General features: G+C 44.9%; 1 protein-coding gene across 1 annotated transcript; it reads left to right on the forward strand.

Moving 5' to 3' along the window:
• The first annotated feature begins 10,826 nt into the window (after positions 1 to 10,826).
• Positions 10,827 to 11,366, forward strand: LOC147984842 (uncharacterized). The gene has a single exon (XM_087541283.1). The coding sequence runs from the start codon at positions 10,827 to 10,829 to the stop codon at positions 11,364 to 11,366; it is 540 nt and encodes a 179-aa protein (XP_087397409.1).
• The last annotated feature ends 5,999 nt before the right edge of the window (positions 11,367 to 17,365 follow it).

Consider the following 17,365-nt stretch of genomic DNA (forward strand, 5'->3'; position numbering starts at 1 on the left):
GCATGAGTTTATCCCTCTACATCATGTCATCTTGCTTAAGGCGTTACTCTGTTCTTATGAACTTAATACTCTAGATGCATGCTGGATAGCGGTCGATGTGTGGATTAATAGTAGTAGATGCAGGCCGGAGTCGGTCTACTTGTCACGGACGTGATGCCTATATACATGATCATACCTAGATATTCTCATAATTTTCGCCCACCGGTAATACATGATCAATTACTTGACATTAATTTGTTCACCCACCGGTAATACTTATGCTATCTTGAGAGAAGCCACTTGTGAAACCTATGGCCCCCGGGTCTATTTTCCATCATACAAGTTCCCAATATATTTTATTTTGCAATCTTTACTTTCAATCTATATCATAAAAATGCCAAAAATATTTATCTTATTATTATTATCTCTACCAGATCTCGCTCTTGCAAGTGGTCGTGAAGGGATTGACAACACCTTTTATCGCGTTGGTTGTGAGGTTCTTATTTGTTTGTGTAGGTACGAGGTGACTCGCGCGTGGTCTCCTACTGGATTGATACCTTGGTTCTCAAAAACTGAGGGAAATACTTACGCTGCTTTGCTTCATCACCCTTTCCTCTTCAAGGGAAAACAAACGCAGTGCTCAAGAGGTAGCAAGAAGGATTTCTAGCTCCCTTGCCGGGGAGATCTACGCCAAGTCAAGACTTACCAAGTACACATCACAACTCTTATCCTTCGCATTACATTATTTGCCATTTGCCTCTCGTTTTCCTCTCCCCCACTTCACCATTGCCGTTTTATTCGCCCTCTTTTCTGTTCGCCTCTTTTTCCTTCTTGCCTTCTATGTGCTCGTTCTTTTTGCAATTTGTTGCCATCATGCCTGAAACTGGGGATGTTATCATTGATAAGGATAATAACATGGAAAACTTTGATGCTATTGATGATCCTCTTGAAAATCCTATTATTTTGCACACTAAAAAGTTTCGTATTGCTAGCGGTAATATTATTGGGAAGGGAGTTATTCAAGATTTCTCTACTTCTGTCGGTGCTTTGCCCACCATGAGTGGATCTATCCTTCATAAAACTAGTAGTCTCGCAGATGCTATATCTTTCCTCATAGTTGAACTCGAAAGACAATTTTTACATATGCATCCTTCCATGCAAAGGATTTTCCTAGAATTTTCTAATATTGAGCATTCTTCTGTTAAGCGAGCGGCAACCATCTTTTTAGCTCATGAGTTCAGATTTATAATAAAAGAAGCCAATGAAATTTTTGCGCATTATAGGTTGGATGCTGGCCGTCCTTCCATAGAAGCAATCATTTTCTATCAAGAAAACATTATGCGTTTACGATCTTTAGATCATGTTGCCTTTAGTGAAAACCTTAGAAAAAAGGTTCCTACCGATGCTCTTGTTAATAGGATATCTGAACTTAATGATAATTTTTCCATCCAAAACAATGTGCTAGGCTTTTTCCTTGAACAAAGGTTCATGACTTTTTGCCAAAAAATGCTTATAATGATGAATTGATTGTGCAATATGAGGGGCCAAAGGAGGAATCAACACCTCCCGAGCTTGATCTTGCGGACTTTTGTCCCATTAAATTTAGCCCTTTTGATTACTTTTGCTTGCCACAAAGAAAGCTTGCTGCTGAACGTAGGGAGTATGAGATGAGCTTTCACGATTTACCTTATCATTATCATGGCAATACCTAGATATATCCTTGCTTTTATGCCTAGCTAGGGGCGTTAAACGATAGCGCTTGTTGGGAGGCAACCTAATTTTATTTTTATTCCTTTCTTTTTGTTACTGTTTAGTAATAAAAAAATATCTAGCCTCTGTTTTGGTTGTATTTTTGTGTCTAATTAGTGTTTGTGCCAAGTAGAACCGTTGGGAAGACATGGGGAAAGTCTTTTTGATCTTGCTGTAAAAAACACAAACTTTAGCGCTCACGGGAATTGCTGCCGTTTTTTATTGGAGAGTGCTATTTAGTTAATTATTTTTGAAGATGATTAATAGATAAATTCCTCACGTCCAGAAATTTATTTTATAATTGTTGGGGTTCCGGAAGTATTCGAAACCTACAAATTACTACAGACTGTTATGTTTTTGACAGATTCTGTTTTTCGTGTGTTGTTTGCTTATTTTGATGAATCTATGGCTTGTAATAGAGTTTATGAACCATAGAAAAGTTGGAATACAGTAAGTTTAACAGCAATATAAATAAAGAATGAGTTCATTACAGTACCTTGAAGTGGTGATTTGTTTTCTTTTACTAACGGAGCTCACGAAGATTTTCTTTTAAGTTTTGTGTTGTGAAGTTTTCAAGTTTTGGGTAAAGATTTGATGGATTATGCAACAAGAAGCGGCAAGATCCTAAGCTTGGTGATGCCCAAGGCACCCCAAGGTAAAATCCAGGAACACCAAAAAGCCTAAGATTGGGGACGCCCCGGAAGGCATCCCCTCTTTCGTCTTTGTCCATCTGTAACTTTACTTGGAGCTATATTTTTATTCGCCACATGATATGTGTTTTGCTTGGAGCATCTTGTATGATTTGAGTATTTGATTTTTAGTTTACGACAATCATCCTTGATATATACACCTTTTGGTAGAGACACACATTAATTGGAATTTATTAGAATACTCTATGTGCTTCACTTATATCTTTTGAGCCATATAATTTTTGCTCTAGTTCTTCGCTTATATCTTTTAGAGCACGGCGGTGGTTCTATTTTATAGAAATAATTGATCTATCATGCTTCACTTATATCATTTTGAGAGTCCTTTAGAACAGCATGGTAATTCACTTTGGTTATAAATTTTAAATGCTAAGAGAAGTTGGATGCTTGATAGATGGTTTTGAGATATAAAGGTGGTAAGATTAGAGGTGTGCTAGTTGAGTAATTGTGAAATTGATGAATACTTGTGTTGAAGTTGGCAAGTCCCGTAGCATGCACGTATGGTAAACATTATGTGACAAATTTGATTTTCTTTCCTTATGAGTGGCGGTCGGGGACGAGCGATGGTCTTTTCCTACCAATCTATCGCCCTAGGAGCATGCGCGTAGTGCTTGGTTTTTGATGACTTGTGGATTTTTGCAATAAGTATGTGAGTTCTTTATGACTAATGTTGAGTCCATGGATTATACGCACTCTCACCCTTCCATCATTGCTAGCCTCTTCAGTACCGTGCATTGCCCTTTCTCACCTTGACAGTTGGTGCAAACTTCGCCTGTGCATCCAAACCCCGTGATATGATACGCTCTATCACACATAATCCTCCTTATATCTTCCTCAAAACAGCCACCATACCTACCTATTATGGCATTTCCATAGCCATTTCGAGATATATTGCCATTCAACTTTCCACCGTTCCATTTATTATGACACACATCATCATTGTCATATTGCTTTTCATGATCATGTAGTTGACATCGTATTTGTGGCAAGGCCACCATGTTTAATTTTTCATATATGTCACTCTTGATTCATCGCAATCCCGGTACACCGCCGGAGGCATTCACATAGAGTCATATTTTGTTCTAAGTATCGAGTAGTAATTCTAGAGTTGTAAGAAAATAAAAGTGTGATGATCATCATTAGAGCATTGTCCCATGTGAGGAAAGGATGATGGACACTATGTTTCCCCCACAAGTCGGGATGAGACTCCGGATGAAAAAAAGAAAAAAAAGAGAGAAAAGAGGCCAAAAGAAAAAGAAAGAAAAAAAGCCCAAATAAAAAAATGAGAGAAAAAGAGAGAAGGGACAATGTTACTATCCTTTTTCCACACTTGTGCTTCGAAGTAGCACCATGATCTTCATGATAGAGAGTCTCTTATTTTGTCACTTTCATATACTAGTGGGAATTTGTCATTATAGAACTTGGCTTGCATATTCCAATGATGGGATTCCTCAAATGCCCTAGGTCTTCGTGAGCAAGCGAGTTGGATGCACACCCACTTAGTTTCATTGATGAGCTTTCATATATTTATAACTCTAGTGCATCCGTTGCATGGCAATCCCTACTCCTTGCATTGACATCAATCGGTGGGCATCTCCATAGCCCATTGACTAGCCGCGTCAATGTGAGACTTTCCCCCTTTTTGTCTTCTCACACAACCTCAATCATCATATTCTATTCCACCCGTAGTGCTATGTCCATGGCTCGCACTCATATATTGCATGAAAGTTGAAAGAGTTTGAAAAGGCTAAGTATGAAACAATTTCTTGGCTTGTCATCGGGGTTGTGCATTAAGAGAGCATTTTGTGTGACAAAAATGAAGCATGGCCAAACTATATGACTTTGTAGGGATAAGTTTTCTTTGAATATGGTATTTTGATAAGATATAATTGCTTGATATGCATACTTGGAGTATTACTATTTTTATGTCAACAATAAAATTTTATCTTGAATCTTTCGAATCTGAACATTCATGCCACAATAGAGAAAAATACATTGAAGAATATTATAGAAAGCATTCCACATCAAAATTCTGTTTTTATCATTTACCTACTCGAGGACGAGCAGGAATTAAGCTTGGGGATGCTGATACGTCTCCAACGTATCTATAATTTTTTATTGATCCATCCTATTATATTATCTGTTTTGGATGTTAATGGGCTTTATTTTACACTTTTATATTATTTTTGGGACTAACCTATTAACCGTAGGCCCAGCCCAAATTGTTGTTTTTGCCTATTTCAGTGTTTCGTAGAAAAGGAATATCAAACGGAGTCCAAACGAAATGAAATCTTTGGGAACGTGATTTTTGGAACAAACGTGACCCAGAGGACTTGGAGTGGACGTCAATAAATGAACGAGGTGGTCACGCAGTAGGGGGCGCGCCCTCCCTCCTCGTGGGCCCCTCGTGGCTCAACCGACCTACTTCTTTCTCCTATATATGTTCACATACCCCGAAAACATCAAGGAGCACCATGAAACCCTATTTCCACCGCCGCAACCTTCTGTACCCAAGAGATCCCATCTTGGGGCCTCTCCGGAGCTCCGCCATAGGGGGCATTGATCACGGAGGGCCTCTACATCAACTCCATGGCCCCTCCGATGATGTGTGAGTAGTTTACCTTAGACCTTCAGGTCCATGGCTAGTAGCTAGATGGCTTCTTCTCTCTCCTTGGATCTCAATACAAAGTTCTCCTCGATCTTCTTAGAGATCTATTCGATGTAATATTCTTTTGCTGTGTGTTTGTCGAGATCCAATGAATTGTCGGTTTATGATCAAGTTTATCTATGAACAATATTTGAATCCTCTCCGAATTCTTTTATGTATGATTGGTTATCTTTGCAAGTCTCTTCGAATTATCAGTTCGGTTTGGCCTACTAGATTGATCTTTCTTGCAATGGGAGAAGTGCTTAGCTTTGGGTTCAATCTTGTGGTGCTCGATCCCAGTGCCAAAAAGGGAAACGAAACGTATTGTATTGTTGTCATCGAGGATAAAAAAGATGGGGTTTATATCATATTGCATGAGTTTATCCCTCTACATCATGTCATCTTGCTTAAGGCGTTACTCTGTTCTTATGAACTTAATACACTAGATGCATGCTGGATAGTTGTCTATGTGTGGAGTAATAGTAGTAGATGTAGGCAGGAATCGGTCTACTTGTCACGGACGTGATGCCTATATACATGACCATACCTAGATATTCTCACAATTATTCGCTTTTCTATCAATTGCTCTACTGTAATTTGTTCACCCACCATAATACTTATGCTATCTTGAGAGAAGCCACTGGTGAAACCTATGGCCCCTGGTCCATTTTCCATTATACAAGTTTCCAATCTATTTTATTTTGCAATCTTTACTTTCAATCTATATCATAAAAATACCAAAAATATTTATCTTATTATTGTTATCTCTATCAGATCTCACTCTTGCAAGTGGCCTTGAAGGGATTGAAAAGCCCTTTATCGTGTTGGTTGCGAGGTTCTTATTTGTTTGTGTAGGTACGAGGTGACTCGCACATGGTCTCCTACTGGAATGATACCTTGGTTCTCAAAAATTGAGGGTAATACTTAAGCTACTTTGCTGCATCACCCTTTCCTCTTCAAGGGAAAACCAACACATTGCTCAAGAGGTAGCATCCTATTTGCAGAGTTAGGTATACTAGCACTGTTTGCTATCTAATCAATACGCAATGACTAATTTGTCATTGTGGTGACCCCTTGATCTATAAAAGGAGGGTCGTCGCAACATTAGAAAGGATTCAGACCCTTGTACACTCATACATGCATAGCTGCTCTCGTCCCGAGGCATCCTTGCCGGTCTAGAGAGCTGTGGCTCCACCATGGTTCTCTCATCCATCCACCAAAGCAGGAGTAGGGTTTTACGCCTTGAGGTAGCCCGTACCTAGGTAAAAATTGCCCGTGTGATCGCTACCATGCTACTCTGCGCCCTCCTATCTTTGTGAAATTTGCTCTTCCCCCTGCCGAACCACAAGGGGCAGATGGCCCCATAGGTGTCAGTGTTCTCCCATGACATCTTTGGCATGCCAGGTAGGGGGGAAGCGCTTGCGCGAACCCGAGAGTGTAAGAGACGCGTCATCTTCATCATCATTTTCTTCATCGACGGCTTTGTCGTCCATGGTGCCCAAGAAAAAGTCTAGTGCTGCAGCTCACCTTTCCACTTCGAAAGCCCCTTCGCACGCGACTGCCAATGCCTTGGGGGCGCACGGGGGCGCACGGGGACATGGACACTACGGGGGACGTGGCCGGCGCAGGCGGCGCCATCACCACTCCCCCGGCGGCCGAAATAGGACCAGGAGGCACCGGAGAAGGAGAACGCCAACAACATCCCAGCAGGCACGCTCCACAAGGTGCGGGTTGAGAGATCATTTCTTCCCCACCTCTCCACCCCACTAAAGGTGCAGCCGCAGCGATGCCGCTCTCTCTGGGGCAAACCGCAGCCCTCTGGTCGCCCCCTCCGCAGGTGCAGCTATAGGCCACGCGTCGCCCCCGGAATGAGCTGGCCGAGCAGATGTGCCGAGCGGGGCCACTGATCCCCAAGCGCATCCACCTCGTCACCACGCCACCCTGGCGACTGGCTACAGCGATGAGAGCACGGCGCTGCCACTCCCGGCACCATTAGAAGCTAGACAACGTCACGGTCTGTGTCGTCGTCCATGCCAAGCACCGCTTCAGAGGCCATGGCGCGGGCCCAACTCTTGTTGAGATTTCTGCCAGCAGTCGATCAGATGGATGAGTGGAGGGCCACCATTCAGAGCTTGATTGGTTTCGCCGAAGAGGGAGGATCACAGCGAGCGGGCCCGCAATGGCATCCACAGGCGATGACAATGGACCGAGCCGCTGGTCGTACCGAGGGGGCCACCCCCACGGTGCAATCCTCTCGGCGGCAACCAGCGCAAGGGCCACAGCCAGAGCCGCACAACCAAGAACCCTATGACATATTGATGGCTTCATCCAATCCTCGAGCACATCGAGACCAGCGACGAGTCCCGGAAGACAGGCGAAGGGAAGACGCGGGCGTCACCATCGAATGACACCGTGAAACCCACCGCCAGTCTGATAGGCGCAACGGCCCCGATGTCGACGAGCCCATTCCTGGAGAAGGCGGATAGCTTCCCTTCATCGTTGGGTGACTCACCTTCACTCGTGAGCTGTGACAAATCCGTTGGCCATCTGCTCGCGCGTTCAAGCCAGAGATACCAGAAAAGTATGATGGAAGACTAAACCCGATAGAGTTCTTGAGCATCTACACCATTGTTGTTCAAGTAGCTGGGGGAAGAGACGAGAAGGTGTTCACCAACTACTTCCCTTTAGCACTCAAGTCAACTGCGAGGTCGTGGCTGATGCAGTTGCTAGAGAACTCCATCTCGACCTGGGCTCACGTGTGCCATGAGTTTGTTGGCGCCTTCACGGGTGGCCATGAAGAACCAGGGTGGCCCAACGACTTGCAGCTCCTCCCGCAGAAGGAAGGATAAAGTTTGCGGAAGTACATGCGGAGGTTCAACTAGGTGCACAGGAACATTCCAGACATCTATTCGGCAGCTATGATAGTTGCGTTCCAGTCCAACATGCGCAACCGCGGGATACGTTCCAAAATGAACATCCGGTTGCCCAAGACTGTGAATGAGTTGTACACTCTGGTGGATAAGTGTGCCCAAGTAGAAGAGGGGAGGCGACTCCCAGATGAAGTGGATGGCATCGACATTGACTTAGAGGATGACAACGACATCGCCGGTCAGAAGAAGAAGAAGAAGAAACACAACAAGAAGCACAAGGACAAAGCAGTGCTCGCTGTCAAAGGATCGAGCACACTTAGTACCAGCAAGAGGGCCAAGACCAAGGCTCCCGGCAAGGAAGTTGCCGCTTGCACTGATTTCTAGGAAGCCGTGACTGCCGAGAAGGCCGGGAAGGCTGACGGGCCGTACTACAAGATCCATCGGACTAAGGGCCACGATATTCAAGAGTGTCACCAAGTTGACTAGCTCGTTAAGAAGCAGAAAGCTGAGTACGAGAAGCGTGACAAAGAGAGAGACCAAGATGGTGTTGGTGGGAATGGCCGAGGCGGCAGAGCAGGTCGTGCCGGCATGGCTCCTCAGTATCAAGGGAAACCCGCCAGAGGCCACGAGAATAAGGATTGTGATGACAAGAGTGATGAAGGAGATGAAGAGGGAACCAACAAACAGGAGCTCCAGAAAGCCACTGATGCCCAATGCATTGACGGGGGTGCATCCTCGCAGTCCTCTCACCACCAACTTAAACAGTGGGTGCATGAGGTCAATCCTGCGGAGCCAGTAGTAGATTCTCGGAAGCCACTCAAGTGGTCCTGCACGCCCATCATCTTTGATGAGGAATATCACCCTAACCGCACCACCCTGGTAGGGTGTTTGCCGTTGTTGGTCTCACCAACGATCCGCAACCTCAAGGTCACAAAGATGTTGGTTGACGATGGGGCTGGGTTAAATCTGATTTCTCCCAAGGTCATCAGGAAACTCTATATAGCAATTGAAGAGCTCAAGGTTACTGGTACGTTCCAAGGGATCAACCCCAGCAGCGGTCGTCCTAAGGGGAAGATCACGCTGTCGATGACATTTGGGGGGAGTTAAACTACCGGACTAAGAAGATTGTGTTTGATGTGGTTGACCTCCCCTACCATACAATGGAATCCTTGGTCACCCAACCCTAGCCAAATTCATGGCAGCATCCCACTATGCATACAACACTCTGAAGATGCCAGGGCCAATAGGCGTCATTTCCATTCCATCAGATAAGAAAGACGCAATCATATGCGTGGACAAGATATATCGAGAAGTAGTCGCTTCAGAGGTTGCAGAAGCTACTGCTCCCGCCAAGGAAAGCAAGAAAAGGAAGAAAGCTAACAAGGATGCCAGCAAGGAATCCGGGAAGCGCACCTCTTCGGAGTGCGCTGCGCCTGTTGATGACTTTTGCCGAAGAGTTCCAATAGCAAGAGAACCAAGGCTGCTGCACCCACTGTGAAGAAGGTCCCGGTAGGGCTGGCTGGCACTGATGGTACATTTACTATCAGTGCCACCCTCGGCGATAAATAGTAAATCACGCTCGTTGCATTCCTACGGGCGAATGTCGATGTGTTTGCCTGGCAACCATCTGACATCCCCGGTGTTCCCAGGGAGGTAATCGAGCACCACCTTGGTGTCTGCTCGTATGCCCCATCCGTCAAGCAAAAGGTCCGAAAGAAAGCTTTGGAGTGGCAGTAGGTTATTGCCGAAGAGATCAACAAACTTGAGGCAACTGGTTTGGTAAGAGGAGTATTCCATCCAACGTGGTTAGCAAATCCAGTGGTCGTGCGCAAGGCGAATGGGAAAATGGAGGCTTTGCATAGATTTCACAGATCTGAACAAAGCATGCTTGAAGGACCCATTCCCCTTGCCGCCCATTGACCAGATTGTGGATTCCACCTCCAGGTGCGACCTGCTTTCCTTCCTGGATGCCTACTCTGCATACCACCAGATTTTAATGTCCAAGGAAGATGAAGAGAAGATTGTGTTCATAACCCCATGCGGCACGTAATGTTTTGCATGAATGCCCTATGGGTTAAAGAGCGCTGGGTCCACTTTTGCAAGAGCAGTACAAACTGGCTTTGAGTCCCATCTGCACAGGAATATTGAAGCCTACATGGATGATATAGTTGTCAAAACCAAGGATAGATTGACCCTCATTCAGGACATGGAAGAGACCTTTGCATATCTATGCAAGATCAACTTGAAGCTGAACCTAGAGAAGTGTGTGTTTGGCGTTCCTTCCAGCAAGCTACTTAGCTTATTTGTGTCCCACCGGGGGATAGAGGCCAACCCCTACAAGATCAAGGTGATTGAGCAAATTCAAGCACCCAAGATAGTTAAAGACGTGAGGCGTTTGACTGGATGTGTTGCCGCGCTGAGCAGGTTCATCTCCATGTTTGTCGAGCGCGCCATGACGTTCTTCAAAATCTCTAAGAATGTAGGGCCCATGGAGTGGACCCCAGAGGCAGATGCTATGCTACAAGATTTGAAGAACTACCTTTCCTTTGTTCCCAACTTAGTCGCTCCTAAACCACAAGAGCCATTTCTGCTATACTTAGTGGCGACCAATCAAGTGGTTAGCGCAGCACTGGTGGCATAGCGGGAGGTAGATGAAGCAGCAAACGCCACCGCCGTCCCCTCTGGAGAGGAAAGTGAACCCATCCCGGCAAGGTCAGACGCAGATTGAGATAAGGAAGAGCAGGGCAGCGGTGACAGCTCCAAGATCGCGGCGAGAAAGAAGGTGGTGTAGCGGCCAGTGTACTTCGCCAGCTCCCTACTACAGGGGCTAGGTCGAGGTACTCTAGCATGCAAAAGTTGATTTTTTACCTCATCATGGCCTCAAGGAAAGTATGCCACTACTTCCAAGCCCACAAGATCACGGTTGTCACCTACTTCCCCTTGCAACGCATACTTAGAAACCCCGAGGCCACTGGCAGAATAGTGGAATGCGCTTTTGAGTTGTCCAGCTTTGATCTGAAGTATGAGAGCACGTCAACTATTCAGAGAAGAGTACTAGTAGAGTTCATTGCGGAGTGGATGCCTACCCCTAATGAAGAAGTGTTGGAGACAGTTATCCCAGGCAAGGAAGCTCCCCAAGAATGGATCATGTACTTTAATGGTGCCTTCTCCTTACAAGGTGTAGGAGCTGGCATGCTTCTTGTTGCTCCCAATGGGGAGCACCTCAAGTACGTCGTTCAGATGCATTTCCCCCGGGAGAAGGCTACCAACAATATTGTAGAGTATGAAGGGCTCCTTGCCAGGCTCAGGATTGCGACAAAACTGGGAATCAAGAAGTTGATCATCTGTGGAGATTCACAACTTGTGGTGAGGCAAATAAACAAAGATTGTCAAAGCCCATTGATGGAGGCATAAGTCGACGAAGTGAGAAAGTTGGAGGAGCGCTTTGACGGATTGCAAACAGAGCACATGCCACGTGCAGAAAACAGTGTTGCTGATCATCTGTCAAAGTGTGCAGTGCAAAAACTCCTTATGGAACCAGGGACTTTTGTTCTCCATCTAACTCGACCCTCCGTATCACCTACAACACTGGCGATAAAGAGGAGGAAACTGGACTCTGGCAAGCCTCTCCAGGCAGAGCTTCCCAAAGCCCCTGACAAAGAGCTTGGCGAAAACAACTCCCCTTTGATCTGCTAGCTGCACTCACCCGCCAAACTACCATTCTTTGCGGTTGAGGCATGCGCTCCCATGAATGAGGAGGTGCTGCTGATCCTTGTTGTTGAGCCTCTTGCTCCAACTTGGGCACGACACATACTCTGTTTCCTCCAAATAGGATAACTTCCCGAAGGGCAAGAAGAAGCTGGAAGAGTAGCCCGGAGGGCTAGTATGTATCAGTTCGTTGATGACACGCTATACAGAAGAAGGCCCACCAGTGTGAAATTGAAGTGCTTTGTCGGGAAGAAGAAAATGAACTGCTAGCAGAGATACACAAGGGTGTAAGTGCATCTAGTTCCCCTTAGTGATTTTGGTGTATTGAAGGCTTATAGGTTAAGGGACTAATGCGTTTGTGAGTGTACACAGGTCTTTAAGTCTATGAGGAGTTTGATATTTACAGAGAAAGTCGACCCCTAAAAATGAATTTCCTCGACTGAAGACTCTGGATTTCTGAAGACTTTCTGAAGACTTTGAAAGTGAAGAAATTGGTGTGACCTTGAAGACTTGGTATTCATTCGAGGAACATGAAGCGTGAAGACTTTTGTTTTCGTAGTTTCATTTTCTCTTTCTTGAGTCATAGGAAACACCGTATTGTTAAAGGGGGTCGAGGAAATACTAAGGAAAAATTTCCATGTGATGCTCAACTCAAAATCCTACACCTACCAATCCCTTCGAGTGAAGCCATTGAAAATCTCATACAGTCCAGTCATATTCTTCAGTGACAGAGACGGAGTTCTTATGGTCTCTGAGGAATTTGTTCTGACTGAGGAGTTAGGAATTCTCCAGTGTGGATTGCCTACACAGTGAGGAACATGATAGCCCTGAGGATTTTGCTACTCCAAATTCCGACCGTTGTTGTGCTATGCGCCAGCTGTTCCAAAATATCTATCCACCTAGCGGTCATATCATTGAAGGGCATTTATGTCTTATCATGTCGGGCTGCTCCCTAGGCTATAAATAGCCGCCCCCTACAACCACTAGCTGGTTGGCTGCTCCAAGAGAAACTGACACTTGTCATTTGAGAGCAACCCATCCTCCAAGGACTTTGAGCGAAAATCATCAAGTGAGGAAAAACCCAAACCCAAACACCTACAAACCCCAAGTGATTGAGCATCACTGAAGAGATTGATCCTGTGTGGATCCGACGCTTGTTACCTTTGAAGACTGTGCTTCTTCCAGACGATTAGGCGTCATGGTCTAGAGAATCCAAGAGGAATTGTGGATCGCCGAGTGACCAAGTTTGTGAAGGTTCAGAAGTCACCTGAAGACTTACCACGAGTGATTGGACGAGGTCTGCGCGACATCAGTTCAAGGAGAATACGGTGAGGACTTGGTGTCCTGAGCTGCGTGTTCAGGACTGGGTGTCCGGGACTGTGTGTCCTCGAGTTTAAATACTCAGCCGCTCCAACCAGACGTATAACTGAGACAGCAGTTGAATCTGGTCTACCAAGTCATTGTCTTCACCAAGCTTATTGGTTCTATTCCCTCAACTCTTTCATTTCCTCATAACTGTGCTGTGTGTTTGTTCATATCTATGTTTGAAGACTTTGACTGAAGACTTTATCAATTTCCTCAGTTCAATTTCTTCAGTCTGTTTGTCTTCATCCTGTGTTATCCTGTGCTTACACTTCCTGTACTTTGTGCCTGTCTTCATTTCATCATGATGACTATGCTTGTATTCTGTTATGTTTACTTTTGAGTACTTATTCCACTGCTAGTAGTTCTTCGCTAAGGAATTTCCTCACCGGCAAATTCCCCGGTGAAGAATTTCATAAAAATCGCCTATTCACCCCCCCTCTAGTTGATATAACGCACTTTCAAAGGGTATGTGTGTTGACGCTTAAAAGTGGCACGATCATAAAGCAGCATGTCAGGGCGAAAACCTAGCCGGGATAAAATCTTGCCGGTGTGAAAGCTTCCCGATGTGAAGGCTTGCCAGCGTGGAAAGATTGCCGGCACAGAAAGATCGCCGGTGTGGAAGCTTGCCGGTGTGAAATCTTGCCGGGGGAGAAACCTTGTCAGGGAGGAACCCTTGCCGGAGTACAAACCTTGCCAGAGTGAAACCTTGCCGGTGTGAAAGCTTGCCGGGTAGAAACATTGCCGGTGTGGAAAGCTTACTCGGATGGAAAACTTGCCGGGTTGGAGGCTGTGATAGTTAATCGGACAAGAAGTTGAAGATGGCCTCAAATGGAGGAGTGACCTACATGGAAGAGTTCCTTATTATTGATATTATAAGTGCATCTAGTGCCACCCCTAGTTGGTTTTGGAGTATTGACGGCAAACCTAGTTGAGGGACTAATGTGTTTGTGAGAATTGCAGCATAACACAGGTAGAAGTCCCTCATTGATTCGGTTTTCCTACCAGAGATGGCCCCTAAAAATGTACGAAGACATTAAAGTTAGAGGTGGTATGTGAAGATATTCACATCGTAGACTATGATAAGAGAAGACATCGCGTGAAGACTATGGAGCGCGAAGACTTAGCAGCTTCGTCGTTCTGTGTTTTTCTTTGTTGTGTCATAGGAACCACCGTACTATTAAGTGGGGTCCAAGAGAACCAGTCAGAATGACTGAAGTGATGCTTAACCAAAATTCTATGTCTTCGAGTGAAGACTATGAGAGCGAATCTTGTTCAGAGTTGGACAAGTCAGCTTTGCTTGTAGCCCAAGTAAAGTTGTCGTGTGTGTTTGAAATCTGACCGTTGGAACACGTGTCAGTTCCTTAGTGACCCAGGGTCATCTCGGACAAAACAGGTCGGGTTGCCTAGTGGCTATAAATAGCCCACCCCCTACAACCATAAACGGTTGGCTGCTCAGAGTTAAAGTACGGCTTTTATCGTTTGAGAGCAACCCACCTCGAAGCCTTTGAGAGAGAATTCCTTGCGAGGATAAAGCCCTAAACACCCAGAGCCAAAGAGTGTTAGGCATCACTTAAGTCTTCCTGTCTGTGTGATCTGAAGACTTATTACACTTGAGGACTGTGAATCCTCCAGCTGGTTAGGCGTCGCGTTCTGAGCATCCAAGAGTCATTGTGGATCGCTGGTGAACGAAGTCTGTGAAGGTTTGGAAGTCTACCTTGAAGACTTACCAGAGTGATTGGGCGAGGACTGGATGTCCTTAGCTCAAGGGGAATAAGGTGAAGACGAGGTGTTCTGAGTTGAATCTCAGCCTCCCTAACCTGACGTACAGTTGTCACAGCAACTGGAACTGGTCCAACAAATCATTATCTTCGACGAGTCACTTGTTTCATCATTTCCTTCCCTTTACTTACTGTTGGTCCTTGTTAAGTCATTGTATGATTGCATCACCATTTGACTTCGCTGCGTGATTACTTGTTCTGATTGGCTTCACAATATCTTCCTACCAGATCCTTACTACCTAGCTGCTATTAGTCTTTGTGGTTTCACTTCATTGAATACTTGACTATGGTTTGCCTAGTGTAGTCTACCTTCCGCTGCATGGTAATAGGTTTACTTCTATCATTTGTCTTCGAAACTCACATGTTTTGAAGACTTTCATAAAAATCGCCTATTCACCCCCCTCTAGTCGATCACTAGCACTTTCAATTGGTATCAGAGCAAGGTACTCCCTTGTTCTGTGTGATTTGGTTTAACCACCTGGAGTTTTAGCTATGTCGACTGCAGGGATGATTAAAGTCTCCGCTGCATGCCGCATCTTCGATGGAACTGAATATCCCTACTGGAAGAATAAGATGCGCATGCATCTTGAAGCCATTGATGTCGACCTATGGTATGTCGTCAAGAAGGGCGTTCCCAAGGTTGGTGAAGGTGTCACCGCTGCTGATGTAAAGAAGTTCGTTCAACTGGACTCCACTACCAAGAACATCATTTGTGGTCATCTGACCAAAGGATAGTATGGCCGCGTGAGTGCTTTGGAAACATCTAAGCTAGTCTAGGACTGGCTCTCCAAGGTCAATGAAGGCGTCTCAACCCAGAGAGATCAGAGAATCAGTGTCCTTCGCAACCTCTTCGACCGCTTCAAGAGAAATGACAATGAGAATGTCCAGCTCACGTTTGATCGACTCACTAATATCACAAATGAGCTTCAAGCTCTCGGCGCCACTGAGATCACCAAGCATGAAGTTGTCAATACACTCCTGAGATCACTTGATAGTTCGTTTGACACCCTAGCCGTAATGATTCAAGAACGTCTTGATTTCAAGACACTCGATCCGTCTGACATACTTGAGAGGCTCAACACACACGAGTTTCAGCTTTCTGAGAAAAGAGACATCTACGGTCCCAACTATGGGCGAACTCGTGCCTTGAAGGAAAAAGCTGTCTCCTCGTCTAAAGAAGAATCTGACAGCAGTTCTGATGATCCTGAAGACATTGGAAAGGAGCTTGCTATGCTTGTGAAGAAGTTCCAAAAATTCACCAAGAAGAAAGGCTTCAGAAAGTCTTCACGATCAAGCTCAAGGAATGATGAAGCTTCTGCTCATGACTACAAGAAGAGAACATGTCACAAGTGCAAGAAACCTGGCCACTACATCTTTGAGTGTGCATACTGGGACAATGAGAACAAGAATAAGAAGAAGAGCAAGGAATATGACTCTGACGACAAGAAGAAGAAATACTCAAAGTCTTCATCCAAGTCTTCCTCAAAGTCTTCATCACACAAGAAGAGCTCATCTGGCAAGGCACGTGCGTTTGTTGGCAAGGAAATGGATTCTGAGGAGGAGTCCGCTTCTGAGGAGGCGGAGGTCGAGTCTGAGGAGGAGTCCGATTCTGGCATTGCGAGTCTGGCTACAGCATACGTTGCCAAGTCCATCTTCAACACTGAAGACAATGACTTCATCACCGACACCGATGCAAATAACAAGGACTACTCCACTCCTTCCTACTGCTTCATGGCACGTGGTGCCAAGGTAAACACACGCACCACTCACTATCAAACATCTAGTGACGATGACTCTGATTATGGTTCCAAACCCAGCTACAAAACACTTTCTAAAATTGCAACTGAATAACAGAAAGCTATGGAACACATTCAAAAACTGTTAGACAAAAGCGATGATCTGTTAGAGGCTGAAATGACTCGATCTCAGTCCTTAATTGAAGACATAAAAAATCTTCATGTTAAGTATGAGGAACTTGAAAGTCGTCATGAAACGCTCTCAACAACTCATGAAAGGCTTTCCTATGATTATCTTCAAAGGAAGCAAGATCTTGATAAATTGAGAGCGGCTCATGAAGATCTTCAAAAGGAAAAGGAGTCACTTTGCGCCGAACAGATCAGTTCAGCTCAGGAAGGATTTGAACCACCATGTCTTAAATGCATTGAGCGTGATAACACTACTTCTGTTGCTGAATGTTCTACTGCTGCTACTATTGCAATATCTTCAACTGTATTTTTAGCAAACACAGTAGGGTAAAAACCCTACTGTAATTCTATTTTCATTTATATTGGGGGGAAGTTATGTACATATGGGTTACAACAGAGGACAACATAAAATGAAAAATTACAAATAATCCAACCAGCTTTGCATTCCATCCTTTAAACTAGGTCTGACTCTTTTGATGATGGAGCCAAAATGGTCCTTGAAGCAGGAGATACAGTAGCTTAAATCCCTTCTTTTGTTGTCAAAGATGATGCCATTTCTATGTTTCCAGATGGTCCAACAACCAGCAATTAGGCATTCTTTAAAGGGCTGAATCTGAGTTCTGTTTCTTGCCTCAAT

This window comes from Triticum urartu, chromosome 2A (genome assembly GCF_056163025.1).
Source record: "Triticum urartu cultivar PI428250 chromosome 2A, HENAU_Tu73, whole genome shotgun sequence".
Classification (NCBI taxonomy): Eukaryota; Viridiplantae; Streptophyta; class Magnoliopsida; order Poales; family Poaceae; genus Triticum; species Triticum urartu.

Bases quoted from the DNA above. Each gene is read 5' to 3' on its own strand.
- LOC147984842 (XM_087541283.1), top strand. From the start codon at position 10,827: ATGGCCTCAAGGAAAGTATGCCACTACTTCCAAGCCCACAAGATCACG.